This window comes from Typha angustifolia, chromosome 8 (assembly GCF_048772165.1).
Source record: "Typha angustifolia cultivar Huaian chromosome 8, ASM4877216v1, whole genome shotgun sequence".
NCBI lineage: Eukaryota > Viridiplantae > Streptophyta > Magnoliopsida > Poales > Typhaceae > Typha > Typha angustifolia.
This window is the reverse complement of record NC_133246.1, coordinates 17047330-17059755: the sequence shown is the minus strand read 5'-3', so window position 1 is coordinate 17059755 and position 12426 is coordinate 17047330. Positions and strand designations below refer to the sequence as shown.

Sequence of the window (12426 nt, the reverse complement as noted above, 5' to 3'; positions counted from 1 at the left end):
AATTACTTGGATACAATTTTACACTACAGCCGAGCTACGTTACTACGTAAGAAGAAGAGAGCCGTGGCTGGTTGCATTAAAGATGGAGAGGGATAGTTAGAGAAGCAATTTGATATCAGAAGGCTTGGAAGTGCTGCTCTCGTATTTGAGATCTCCACTGCTCTTGGTTGGGAAGAGATCAAGAGTCTCGAGTGGCCTTCGGATTAATGGAGGATTAATAGTTGAGCCAGCTGCTGCACCCATCATCACCATCCATTCGTATCCTGATGCTGGATCACTGCTCACCATTGATGCTTCTTCTCGTCGGATATTGCTATCCTCTTTTACTAGCAAATTTCGCCCATGGATTCCTCCCTGTTCCATGTCATCAAGATTAACAACTAGTGATGACTTAGTAAACGAATCATTGGCTAGCTAGCTATCAACTTATTTGTTTAGATAAAATGGTGAATTATCATGGTATCATTGTACAATACATACATATATATGGATTAGCTTAGAACAAGAGTGCATACCTGGTGTAAGAATGGAGGTGAGATCCTTTGGTGCAATGGAAGGGAAGGAGGAGAGGGGAAAGCTTGTTCCAGGTGAGGGAGTAATTGATGATGTGAGTGGGTACAGAGAAGGTGGTGATTCATACAAAGCCTCCTGCGAAGCTTTTGCCTGTCCCTAGCCTTGTGGTTTTGGAACCAATAGAATACATTCTTGCCTTCTATCCTACCATAGTATGAGAGATGGGCTGTGATTTGCTGTATCTGGGAGGCACTCGGAGTCCTAACTCCACTCCTATACATCTCCTCCAGTATCATCAGCTGCTCTGGAGTTGGACACCATCTTGTTGAAGGAGCCTGAGGCATCTCTCCTCCCTCTACTTCTCTACCTCTTTCTTTCTTAGATATATCGGCATGTGGGTGTGGATATATGGCTGCACGGGGGATGACAAGTGGAGGGATAGGGGAAGTGAGACAAGAGACAAAGGGGATATTAAAGTGAAGCAGATCAAATGTATATAGGAGCAAAGTGGATCTTATAAAAACTAGAGAGAGAGAGAGAGAGAGAGAGAGAGAGAGAAGAAGAAGAAGTACTGCATGCTGATTCAGTACTTATTGTGATCAGAAGGGGCATTGAATGGGTGCTTCAATGGCTTTGAAAACTCACTCTCCCTTTAGTTTTGCTCTTTTTAACTTTTCTTTTAATGTCTGTGCTACGGTTGAAGAGGGGAATGACACGAGGCTCCTCGTAGGCCTTCTTGTCTAGACTTAAGGTGGAAATGTAAATAATAAGGTGATGATGACCTGCAACCATGCAAAGCAAAGTTCAACTTAAGCAAGGATATATCCTCCTCAGATTCCTTTCTATCTTTAACTTCCTATCTACAGTTTTGTACTGCTATATACACATCTCATGAATCTAGTTTTCAAATGAAGCAGCTAACATCTTATGAACTTATAACAAATGAATGCTAAATACGAGATCTCTAGCTAAATCTATAAAAAAAAATAACAGTGCATAGATCCGACAACTGCATGCTTGTAGACACTGACGTCCCACAACCAGAGAATTAAAGTTGGTTAATTTATAATGGCATTAAGATCATATCCTTCTGAAACTAAGATATCACATGGATATGTTATCAAATATTTCACAGTGAGCTCTAACGGCTAATTGCAGTCCTTATTGATGGTTGGAGGACCACTATATATATATATATATATGAATGACAACATTTAAAGGAGAGCACGAAATCAAACGTATAGACACCATTTAATTTTCTAAATAAAAATGTAATCCTCACAAATAAAACATATAGTACAAGTGTTCTAAATTTGTAACACTACAAAGCTATTTACTATGTGAGAGTGAGAGAGAGAGAGATCTAGTTAATAGCTTTTCCCATGCATGAGTTTCCAAGCAAGCAATAAGAAATGGATAAGCCATACACATATAGGATGCAAATTTCCAAAAAGAACAGATCAAGTGAACCCTAGTGAAATCTAAACATATAAGTAGGCAAGGTTAGGGTTTGGCACCTTAGAAATGGAAGTGGGTAATCTAATTGCGTATAGTCACGCGTCACAGTCAGAACACTAGCCAGAGGTGAAAAAAGGACTAGTTTGTCTGTATGTTTCATTAATTATTTTCCTTAAAGCTAGTGATTATTGCATTATATTCAACATATCTATATATATATCTAATGCAGTAGTAATTAGCATCTGCATGTTTTAGCTTTGCCTACGTGCTTTTGTCTTTTCTCTCGTGATTTGATTGAGCATGGAGAAGAGTTGACCAATGAAAAGGGCAAAGAAAAACTATAATTTAACCATCAGAATTATTTCATTTTGTTTTTTTACTTGCTAATTAATTTCTCTCGAATGAAACAAATGGAATATTAAAGCACATACCAACTTACAATATGGTGAGCATATATATCAGTCTCAAGCGACCTGCAGGCCAAGTTGATCTCCTGCTCCATGTACTTCCCCTTCGATCTCAATGCAGTACAAGGGAGATTAATATATTTTGGTTTCTCTTAAAACTTATAAAAGGATGGTAATATTATTGGCTTCAAATAGTTTATGTGATCTAATGGCATGTATTAATATATACAACAATAATTCCATTCAGATCATCTTGCTGTCGTTGGTAATTAATTACTAGGCATTAATTGAATAGCCTTAAAGGTCTTAATTACTGCAGGACTTTTTAGCTCATAAGCCAGCTTCACAGACCCCTACCTTCCCTATCCAACATTAATATATCCGACTTTGTCCTTTCCATGGTCCCAATTGTACGAAAAAAAATTTCGTTATGTCTCTTCCACTCATTCATTTTGCCTGTCTATCACTTAGTTTATAAATATATATAAATATATATATTAATGGTGAATACCCACCAGTTGAGTCAAAATCTGCATCTATTTCTCTTTTTTTTTTTTCTCTATTTTTGTGTAACTATATACGTTGCATGCACATGCCATCAAACTATATACTTGTATGTTATTAATTATTACTGAGGTCTAGCTAGTTAAAGCTAAAAGAAGAAAAAGAAAAAGAAAAATGGAAGATACAAACAACTTGGCTCTTTCTTAGTTTTGCATCTATGCATGCATTTTTTTTTAGGATTTAATATATATATTAATCTGATCCACGATGTGACCTCTCCTTCATCACCTCTTAAATCATCTCATTCTCCTCTCCCTCACGCCATCTCCAACGCTTTCCTTTCCAATAACATTCCAAGTATATATATATATATATATGCATTGAATTGAAGCCTCTTTGCCACTAGGGTATGCTCTCACGTGGCATCATAAGTATTGCTACGTACTCTAACGAAACAACTACAAAGGGAAGTAATTAATGAGACGGCAGCAGTGGAAAAAGCACCACAATGGCGATGGTACCTCGGAATTCAAACGCCTGCCATCTCTCTCTCTCTCTACATATAATCTCTCATTCAACTTTCAACGACTAACTTTTTAAATTTTTGGGACAAGACATGGGAAGTCCAGAGGATAGCATTTGAAAACTTTCAGAAAGAAAGAAAGAAAAAAAAACTGGAACAGGAGTAAAGGGTCCGGTACGTACAGTGGAGATATATGAACCAACCGGAGACCAACGGACGAATGCATGGTATTGGTAGCGGAGTCAACGTACTCACTGTTAGCGCTGACTAAAGTTGCGTGTCCGCGTTGACCGAGTAGGGAGCTGTCGGGGCTGTCGTGAACTAAATGCAGATGCTTGTATGGCTTCGATTTGCTAATAGATTTGGTTAAGTAGACACGCATGAGCATATGGGGTGCGGGAAGTCAGACAGTTCCTGCTACAGTGTTGGTCAACCATGCTTCACTATGGTCAACGTTATCATCACTACAAAAATCTACGCTTACTCCAGACTTTATAAGCTTTAACTTAATGCCCCTAAATGTAAATGTAAATGGATATTAAGGACTCGCAGGATTTGAGTAGCTAACCACGACCTCGACAAGAAAAAGGAGGCCCAATCTAATAAAATTAACGGGCTAGTGGAGTTTGGATACGAAAGAGGCCCAATCCAATAAGCTTAATGGGCTTAGCGAAATCCGTGTGGGATATCATACACACGTGCACGTTACACGTATAATTAATTGACCAATTGGAAAAAAAAAAGAAAAAAAGAGAAAAAAAGAATTATAGATTAATCGAGGTTTCCGCCTCCACCTCCACCTCCTGTTTCCGGTCTAACAATGGCGGCCGCTCCTGCGGCCAAAACCCCAAAACCAAACCCTAATCCTAACGGAGAATGGACCCTCGTCCTCCCACGCCGAGTCCGCCGGCTTCCGAATCAAACCCCATACCGTCCCGTCTCCTCCAGCACCCAGACTTTAACACCATCCCCTCCATCGCCATGGGCTCCTCACGATCCCATCGTCGATCCCGCTCGGGTTTCGAATCTCCTCCAAAGGATGCAATCCACCATCGTCCACCTCGAGGGATCCCAGTTCTACCGCCGGTTACTCTCCCGCTTCAACTCCCCCCAGATCCAGCGCGGCGTTTCTAGGGTTTCTCCAACCCGCATGGTAGTCTACGGCATCGGGAGTATTGAATCCTACGCCATACCTCGCCTCCAGCTCGCCCTCGCAGTCCTCCTCCGGCGAGAGATGGGACCCGCCATGGTTGCCATGGAGGTGTTCGACCCGATCCTCTCGGCGACCGAGTGCGCCGTGGCGGCGGCGCTTGGTTGCGTGGTGGGCGATGTCGACGAGAAGGGCCGGAGAGCGGTGACGGAGTCCACATTGTTCTATATGCCGCATTGTGAGGTCGGGTTGTACGATGGGCTGCTTGAGGCCAATTGGAAGCCGTCGGCGCTGAATCGGATGGTTGTGTTGGGGAATAGCTTCTCGGAGTATGCGAGTTTTGTTTCGTGGGTAAGGTTGTGTGGTAAGCCAACGGCGGCGGCGAAGACGTCTAGGCATGTGATTGGGGTAAGGAAGTATGTGGAGGAAGTTGGAATGCAGGATGGGGGCAAGGTGGATGAGGAAGATAGATTTCTAAAGGCCTTTCATGATACAAGCTGGCATTTTTTTGAGTTGGATGATGACACCCAGATGGATGTGCTAATCGAATAATATGGTGGTAAGATTTGCTCAATATCTATTTATATCTAAACCTCATAATTTGGAATATCCTATATTATTTTGGTACGATTACTGAATAATTATGTTCTACTACTCCTCCGTATGATCATGATCCTGTTCTATTGCCACTTCAATACTGGAAGTGAAACTTGATGCCAAGTGACGGCTGGTTCTCGAACTACTGTATAAACGTGAACAGTGTAATCTCTGCAAATGTATTGATTAAACCACTAACATAAACTAGAATTCTGGAAGATCTTTATATTTACTTTCTAACTACTGCAGAAGCTTTATATGGTAAATTTTTATAACATCATTGAAGTGTTTGGAGAAAATTTAGATAAAGACTCTTGGAAGAATTTCAATGTTGAATGAACATGTTGTCGGTAGTACTGAAGGAGCAAATGTGGGTTTTATTTGATATATTTCTCATTGTTATCTCTTATCAATTGATTTTTCAGCTTTGCCATCAACAATCTGCTACAAGTTATGGTTCCGTTATGTATCTATATGACCTACTCAAGTTTCTATCACCACACCATCATGGGTGCAGTTAGACTTCTTTGTACACTGTCTAATAAAATCTGAATGCAAAGTGATAAATTATCACAGTGAATTCTTGTATAGCATCTTTTTGCTCAAACAAAAACTTGTTGTTTTGCTTTCTCTACCCCTTTCATATATTGTCCACCATTCCTACCCAGAGTCCAGGATCAGGAAGCATTTGTTTGGTGTGACATTCTTAAGATCTGCGAGGGCCTTATTCTATCGGACATCCATTTCACAGGACTGGAATGTAGAGCTCGGATGAAGAACTTTTAAAGGGTTATGGCTTTTGGCGTAGGCTACACATGTGCTTTAACCATAAGACCTTTCACATGCAGATGCAGTCTATTGACGACGCATTTTCTATGCAAATAATTTTGCATTTTGGGTTACCACTTTGCACATTGTAATGACGACCTATCTAATCATTGAAGGCTAACTATTTATAACTTTTATCAAGTTGTTTTCTTCAACTCCAAATATACTCTTAATGTCAATTTACATGAAGCTGCAACAGGAATCTGTTGTAAACTTGTAATATAACATTACAATATAAACCTTGAATATCCTTAGATAAGTGCATTGTTTGGTTCCCTAGATCATTTGTGGCTTACTATTAGTTTGTTGCACACCTTTTGGCTTGATTGGCTTTACTTTATCTTTACATATTTTGGTATATTATTGGATTTGTTTTGGGTATATGACAAGGAACATATATGTGTTTGCAGATCTACCGGCTTACGGCATATGATCTATGCTGTATTTTCTCTCCTGCATATCATGGCTGCTTTTTGAATGTCAGCACCATTAGCAAATGTGCCTTCTGGTTATTTATCTGTATAGCTTCCTAGGAAAGTTCAGATGTCCAGCATCACACTGGAGGCATTATTGGAGTTTCAGGGTTCAATTAATTTAAGTTACACAGTTTTCATCTCTTGGTGTAGAGAGGGCAATTAGGTACCAAGATAAATTCTTCTGAAGTAAATGTTCTGGCTGTCTTATAAATCAGAAAAAAAAAGGCCAGTTCCTTCCTGTCCATTAACTTACTTATTGCTGTTGCTGAATTCTTTCCAAGTAATTTTTTGTTTTCATGTATTCAGTGGTGACATTAAACAATACCCTGATATGCAGTGCTAAGTATTGGGGTAAGTGTAGCAGCTCATGCTTTTATCATGACAGAATCATTGAGATAGCCAAAGTGTTCCACAAAGCTATCAGTTAGTCCCACATTTCTAGCACACATATTGACCACAGAGATCCAATGAAGGTCCAGCATCGGATAAGTTGCCATACTCTATTGTAGTGAAGGGATAAAATACCGTCTGGAAAAAAATTACATCGAGATTGAAAACTACACTAAATTTTCTCAGGCCCAAAATCAAAACTAGTAAGGAATGGGGAAGTATTCACCATTATACTAATCGTAAGAGGAAAGAATTTACTACGAATATTTCAGATGACCAAGTCCGACGGTTTTAGTGAACAGTTTACGAGTTTCCCGCGCTGTCTTCACCCACTCCACATAGAAACGATCCTTACTCTAAATCAGACGGCCCATATTATCCATTACTAAATCCTACGGTGAATATTTCCCGAATCATATCGGAAACGATACTGACCTGCGTACATCGTAACGGTCTCGGATATCGGTGTTGGGTCACCGTCCCCGTTACCTCCTTTCCCTTCCTCTTCGCCCACCCCTCTCCCCTCCCCCCTTCCCTTCTCTCTCTCTCTCTCTCTCTCTCTCTCTCTCTCTCTCTCTCTCTCTCTCTCTCTCTCTCTCTCTCTCTCTCTCTCTAATTTTCCTTCTTTCCCCCTCTCTTTTTATTTATTTTTCTCTTTCTCCCCGTTCTCTCTTTTCCTCTCCCTTTTTATCTCGCTCCTCTCGCAGCCATCTCCTACTCTCCATCGGACGCCTCGCGTGCGTCCACGTCGTCGTCGTCTTCTTCGCCTCGCTCCTCTACATATTAAACCGCCTCGTACGGTTAGGGTTTCGAGCTCGCGATCCAATCTCCCCCCCCCACCCCACCCTCCTCCTCGCGGCTGCTCTCTTCTGGTACGGTTCACCTTATCTCCTGCCTAGAATTGTAGCTAGGGTTTCGATTTCTCTTTACGATCTGTTGGGGATTCTTTAGGCTTTTCTTGGTGGTGGGATGACGGTGGTGAAGAATAGCGTTAGGGTTTCGAGATTAGATGGCAATTCCTCCCCGGGGAGTCGATGGGCTGACGAAGACGAAGTCCAGACGGCCTCGGAGGAATCTGAAGCTTTGGCGGCATCTTCGGACGCGGACTCTGGCATGGGATCCGACGAGGTCGACGCCTCGGAGCTCGGGGAGGCCGGGGAAGAGATCGTCCAGGTCGGGAACCAGAGCTGCAGCATGCCGCTCGAGTTGTACGATCTGGCTGACCTTGGCTCGGTGCTTTCACTCGAGACCTGGAATAATTGCCTCACAGAGGAGGAAAGGTTCGCGCTCTCGGCGTTACTCCCGGATATGGACAAGGAAACCTTTGGGTGGACCCTAAAGGAGCTCTTTACTGGGAAGAATTTCCATTTCGGGAGTCCAATTTCCACTCTTTTCAATCAATTGAAGGGCGGGATGTGTGACCCCAAGATCATTCTTTATCGCCAGGGTTTGGTTTTCTTTCAGCGGCACAAGCACTACCATCGCCTTCGAGAGTACCAGAATTCGATGGTCGGAAGTCTTATTCAGATCAGGGATGCCTGGCAGAATTGTGCAGGTTACGGGATAGAAGAGAGGCTTCGCTTTCTGAATATAATCAGAAATCAGAGGTCTCTGGGTTATGAGAAGGATGGTGATGCAGAGATGGAGACTGACTTGGAGAGCGACGAGGATTTCGGCGATCAATTCCGGCAGAAACGGTTCAAGATGGGTCCTGGACGACCTAATTATGATAAGAAAGAGAACTCAAAGGGAGTGTTGAGGGTTGCTGCTCAGAAGGCTTCTGATCAGGGGTATAGAGCAGGGGTCGTCCCTCACTCTTTGGCTGTCAAGCATGGTGCGGAGACTAAAGGTAGAGCAGGGTATGATTTGGGAGCTGTCCGAAGAGCTAGACATCAGATGATTGTTGATGGTGATATTTTGGAGGAACACGGATATGAGATAGGAAAGCAAGGAGACTGGAATGCAGCACATGGAAGTGAAATGTTCAGGGCAGGATTGACGAAGCCAGGAAAGAAACAGGAATTTATGACAAGATACAAGAGAGGCACATTTCGAGATGACTACCTAGAAGGCAACGCTGGGTCACCCTATTACCAAGATAAGGGAAGAAATGCCGATCAAGCAGTCACTGTAGCTTCTTATGATCCCCAATCTTTTGACACTCTGAAGAAGAAGTATCCAGGAAGAGAATGGACATATCATGCTAGAGGAGCTCAGCATCAAGTGGTGAAAGGAAATCAGATGGACTGGTTATCTGGTAATCGTCCTGTCCGGCATAATAAAGTGCTCGAAGAAGTAGTCTCCCTAGATCATTCTGGTAAATCTGATGATTGGAACATTAGAAGGAAAAAATGGAAGAGCGCAGATGAGTATAAAAGCAGGAAACTAAAAGTCGACCACAGTCCAAATGTTAGGTCGTACAAAAATATTTCAGTGAAGATGGATGACTCAAATTTCTCTTCTGAACTCAAAGCAAAAGTATTACAAGGGAAGATCAGGGGTAAATATGCTCAATATGATGGGATGGGCTTGGAGTACTCCAGGGGTGCTAATTTGTTTGCTCAAAGCGAGGAGACAGAATCTGATTCGTCAGAACAAGTTGAGGAGGGTAAAGCTATTAATACTTCAACAAGGAGGACAGAGTTCTATCCATATGAAGTAGTTAAATCTGTTCCTGATTCCAAAAGAGCCAACAGACTTATGGACACAGATAAGGTGTATGCTCGTATTCCTCCAGTTGTGGAACCTTATGCTAAGAAGGGGAAGCATAAAGATAGCATGATTGAGCCTAGTTATTTGTCTGACATTAAATTGATGAAGAAAGGGCATGCTCTGCAGACTAGTGAAAACTTGCAGCCATCAGCAGTGAAGAGTCATACTGCAGAGAAGAAGCGGAAAGGTATGGTGCATCTGGATCATTCTTCGCGGCAAGCAAACTATGTGAATGTCTATGACAGGTCCATGCTGGATGAAAACGGGGAAAATTTGGATGGAAGTTCCAAATCATTGAATAATGAGAGACTCAAGAGCAGATCAGCAGAAAGAGTCCAAGTTTCTGTTGTTCACAATAGTGAGACAGATCATCATGAAAGGTCAAGTATGCCCCTGCTAGGATGCAACTCCGCGACGAAGAAGCCAAAAGGAAAGGCTGATGCTTCGCAATTAGATGAGTCAGGTGAATCTTTCTACTGGCAGTCAAGTCCAGTTCAGCAAATTGATAACACCATTATAGTGAGGAAGAAGGGAAAAAGGAAAGCAGGTGCTGGAAATGACACCTCAATGATGGTGTCTGATCTGGTCATACCAGAAAAGGGAACAGTGGATGTGGAGCCTGTGAACCTGCAGAAGAAGCCATTTACACTAATCACGCCTACAATTCACACTGGATTTTCATTCTCCATCATACATCTTCTTTCGTCTGTCCGTAAGGCTATGGTTACTCATATTGAGGATAGCACACTGGAAAATCATCTTGAGAAGGACAGTAGTAGGCTGAAGTTGAAGAAAGATGAGCGGAGCAGGATGCATCAAGTATCAACTGGTACATGCCTATCCCAGTCTCATGAGAAAATGGATATAGATACTGCAGAGAATACAGGACAAAACAATTTGCCTTCTCTCACACTTCAGGAGATTGTCAATCGAGTTAGATCAAACCCAGGAGATCCATGTATCCTTGAAACTCAGGAGCCACTCCAGGATTTAGTGCGAGGAGTGTTGAAAATATTTTCATCTAAGACTGCACCTTTAGGAGCAAAGGGATGGAAGCCGCTTGTGTCCTACGAGAAGTCAAACAAAAGTTGGCCATGGATTGGTCCACTCACTTCTAGTTCTGATAATGATACTATTGAAGAGGAAACTTCTTCTGAGGCATGGGGTTTACCTCACAAGATGCTTGTGAAGTTGGTTGACGCATTTGCTAATTGGCTAAAAAGTGGTCAAGAGACACTACAGCAGATAGGAAGCCTTCCAGCACCTCCTGCCTCAATGCTTTCAAACTTAGATGAGAAGGAGAGATTCAAAGATCTAAGAGCTCAGAAAAGTCTGAACACTATTAGCCCAAGTTCTGATGAAGTAAAAAGATACTTCCGCCATGAGGAACTTCTCAGATACTCAGTTCCTGACAGGGCATTTTCGTATACTGCCGCCGATGGTAAAAAATCTATTGTTGCTCCCCTTAGAAGAGGAGGTGGAAAGCCAACTTCGAAAGCTCGGGACCATTTCATGCTTAAGCCTGACCGCCCACCACATGTTACTATTCTTTGTCTTGTAAGGGATGCAGCAGCCAGGTTGCCTGGGAGTATTGGAACAAGAGCAGATGTTTGTACACTGATAAGGGATTCGCAGTATATTGTCGAAGATGTCTCTGATGCACAAGTTAACCAGGTTGTCAGTGGGGCTTTGGATCGATTGCATTATGAACGTGATCCATGTGTACAGTTTGATGCTGATAGAAAATTGTGGGTTTACCTGCACAGAGATAGAGAGGAAGAAGATTTTGAGGATGATGGCACCTCATCTACTAAAAAGTGGAAAAGACAAAGGAGAGATGCTACAGATCCTTTGGACAATGTACAGGCAACTGGAGACCCAGCTGTTGGTGTTTCTTCTGCTGGGTATGATTGTGATACTGATCTTAATGTTGATTTATCATCTGCCAGAGAAGAGAACTCTGAACTTGTTTATAATGATATGAGGCCAGAAATGGAGAACATGAAATCACTTAATGACACAGCACCAGGCAACAGGAGTTCTGACAACTCTGGAAGCTGGGAGCCGCTTCAGTTGAATTCCTTGCAGGAAAATAAGATGCTATGTCAAGAGAACTCCACCAATGAAGATTTCGATGATGGGTCATTTAGTAGGGAGAGGCAACTTGGGCTCTTGAGTACAAGCTTATTGTGAATAGTTTACAGTCCTTTATTGCATATGCTGTTTATGCTAAGCCACCAACTTGGGTAGTAGTTAGAAAAGGAGAAGTCCTTATATGTCATCAAATGCTATCCAGTCTTTGAGTTACATAGATTTACTTGATTCATATCATTCTGCTGATTCCGCTTTTATTGATGTATTTTCCTAGTTACTGCGATGCGCTCCCTTTAAACTGCTACTTCAAGTAAAATAGACTTATACACATGATAGAAGATATAGGTGAATGCTTTGACTCAAGAAGTTACTCTTTTTTTTTTTCAATATACGGATGGGATGCACTTTCACTCAGACTGGAGAATGGTAGCTCTTCTATTGTGGTGCTTGTTTTTTTGTTCCACTCGCTTGATTGCATCATGCATACGCATTATTTTCTTTCTCTTTATTTGTGCCTAGCTTCATTCCAATTCTAGTTAAGTATAAGCCAATTCCAATGAGATCAATAAACTGTGTAAACAAGCTGAGTGTATGTGAAAGAGAAGAAGTGCTCAATAATATGACAGTTGTGTACTTGCTGGTGCATTTTGACCTGATGGAAGAGCTTTGGTGTTTGGTTGTTCGTTTTATTTTTGTTGTTCTTTTAGAGAGATGTTTGTCATTTTTCCACGATTGTTTTGTACTTTTATTTCTCCAGGAATAGCATAAAAGCAA

At 41.8% G+C, this 12426-nt stretch overlaps 2 protein-coding genes across 5 annotated transcripts; both read left to right on the top strand.

Annotated features, from left to right (window-relative positions):
• Positions 1–4168: 4168 nt before the first annotated feature.
• LOC140764896 (protein SENSITIVITY TO RED LIGHT REDUCED 1) lies at positions 4169–6740 on the top strand. 4 transcript variants are annotated; one of them, XM_073103726.1, is made up of 2 exons: positions 4169–5114; positions 6391–6740. In XM_073103726.1, exon 1 carries the CDS (start codon positions 4226–4228, stop codon positions 5105–5107), a length of 882 nt encoding a protein of 293 aa, XP_072959827.1. In that variant the 5' UTR covers positions 4169–4225; the 3' UTR covers positions 5108–5114; positions 6391–6740. The 4 variants fall into 4 exon arrangements, with proteins under 4 accessions (XP_072959827.1, XP_072959828.1, XP_072959829.1 ...); XM_073103727.1 differs by lacking the exon at positions 6391–6740 and adding an exon at positions 5821–6330; XM_073103728.1 differs by lacking the exon at positions 6391–6740 and adding an exon at positions 5904–6329.
• Positions 6741–7429: 689 nt separating this feature from the next.
• LOC140764734 (uncharacterized) lies at positions 7430–11871 on the top strand. Its single transcript, XM_073103465.1, has 2 exons — positions 7430–7718; positions 7798–11871. Exon 2 carries the CDS (start codon positions 7816–7818, stop codon positions 11749–11751), a length of 3936 nt encoding a protein of 1311 aa, XP_072959566.1. The 5' UTR covers positions 7430–7718; positions 7798–7815; the 3' UTR covers positions 11752–11871.
• The last annotated feature ends 555 nt before the right edge of the window (positions 11872–12426 follow it).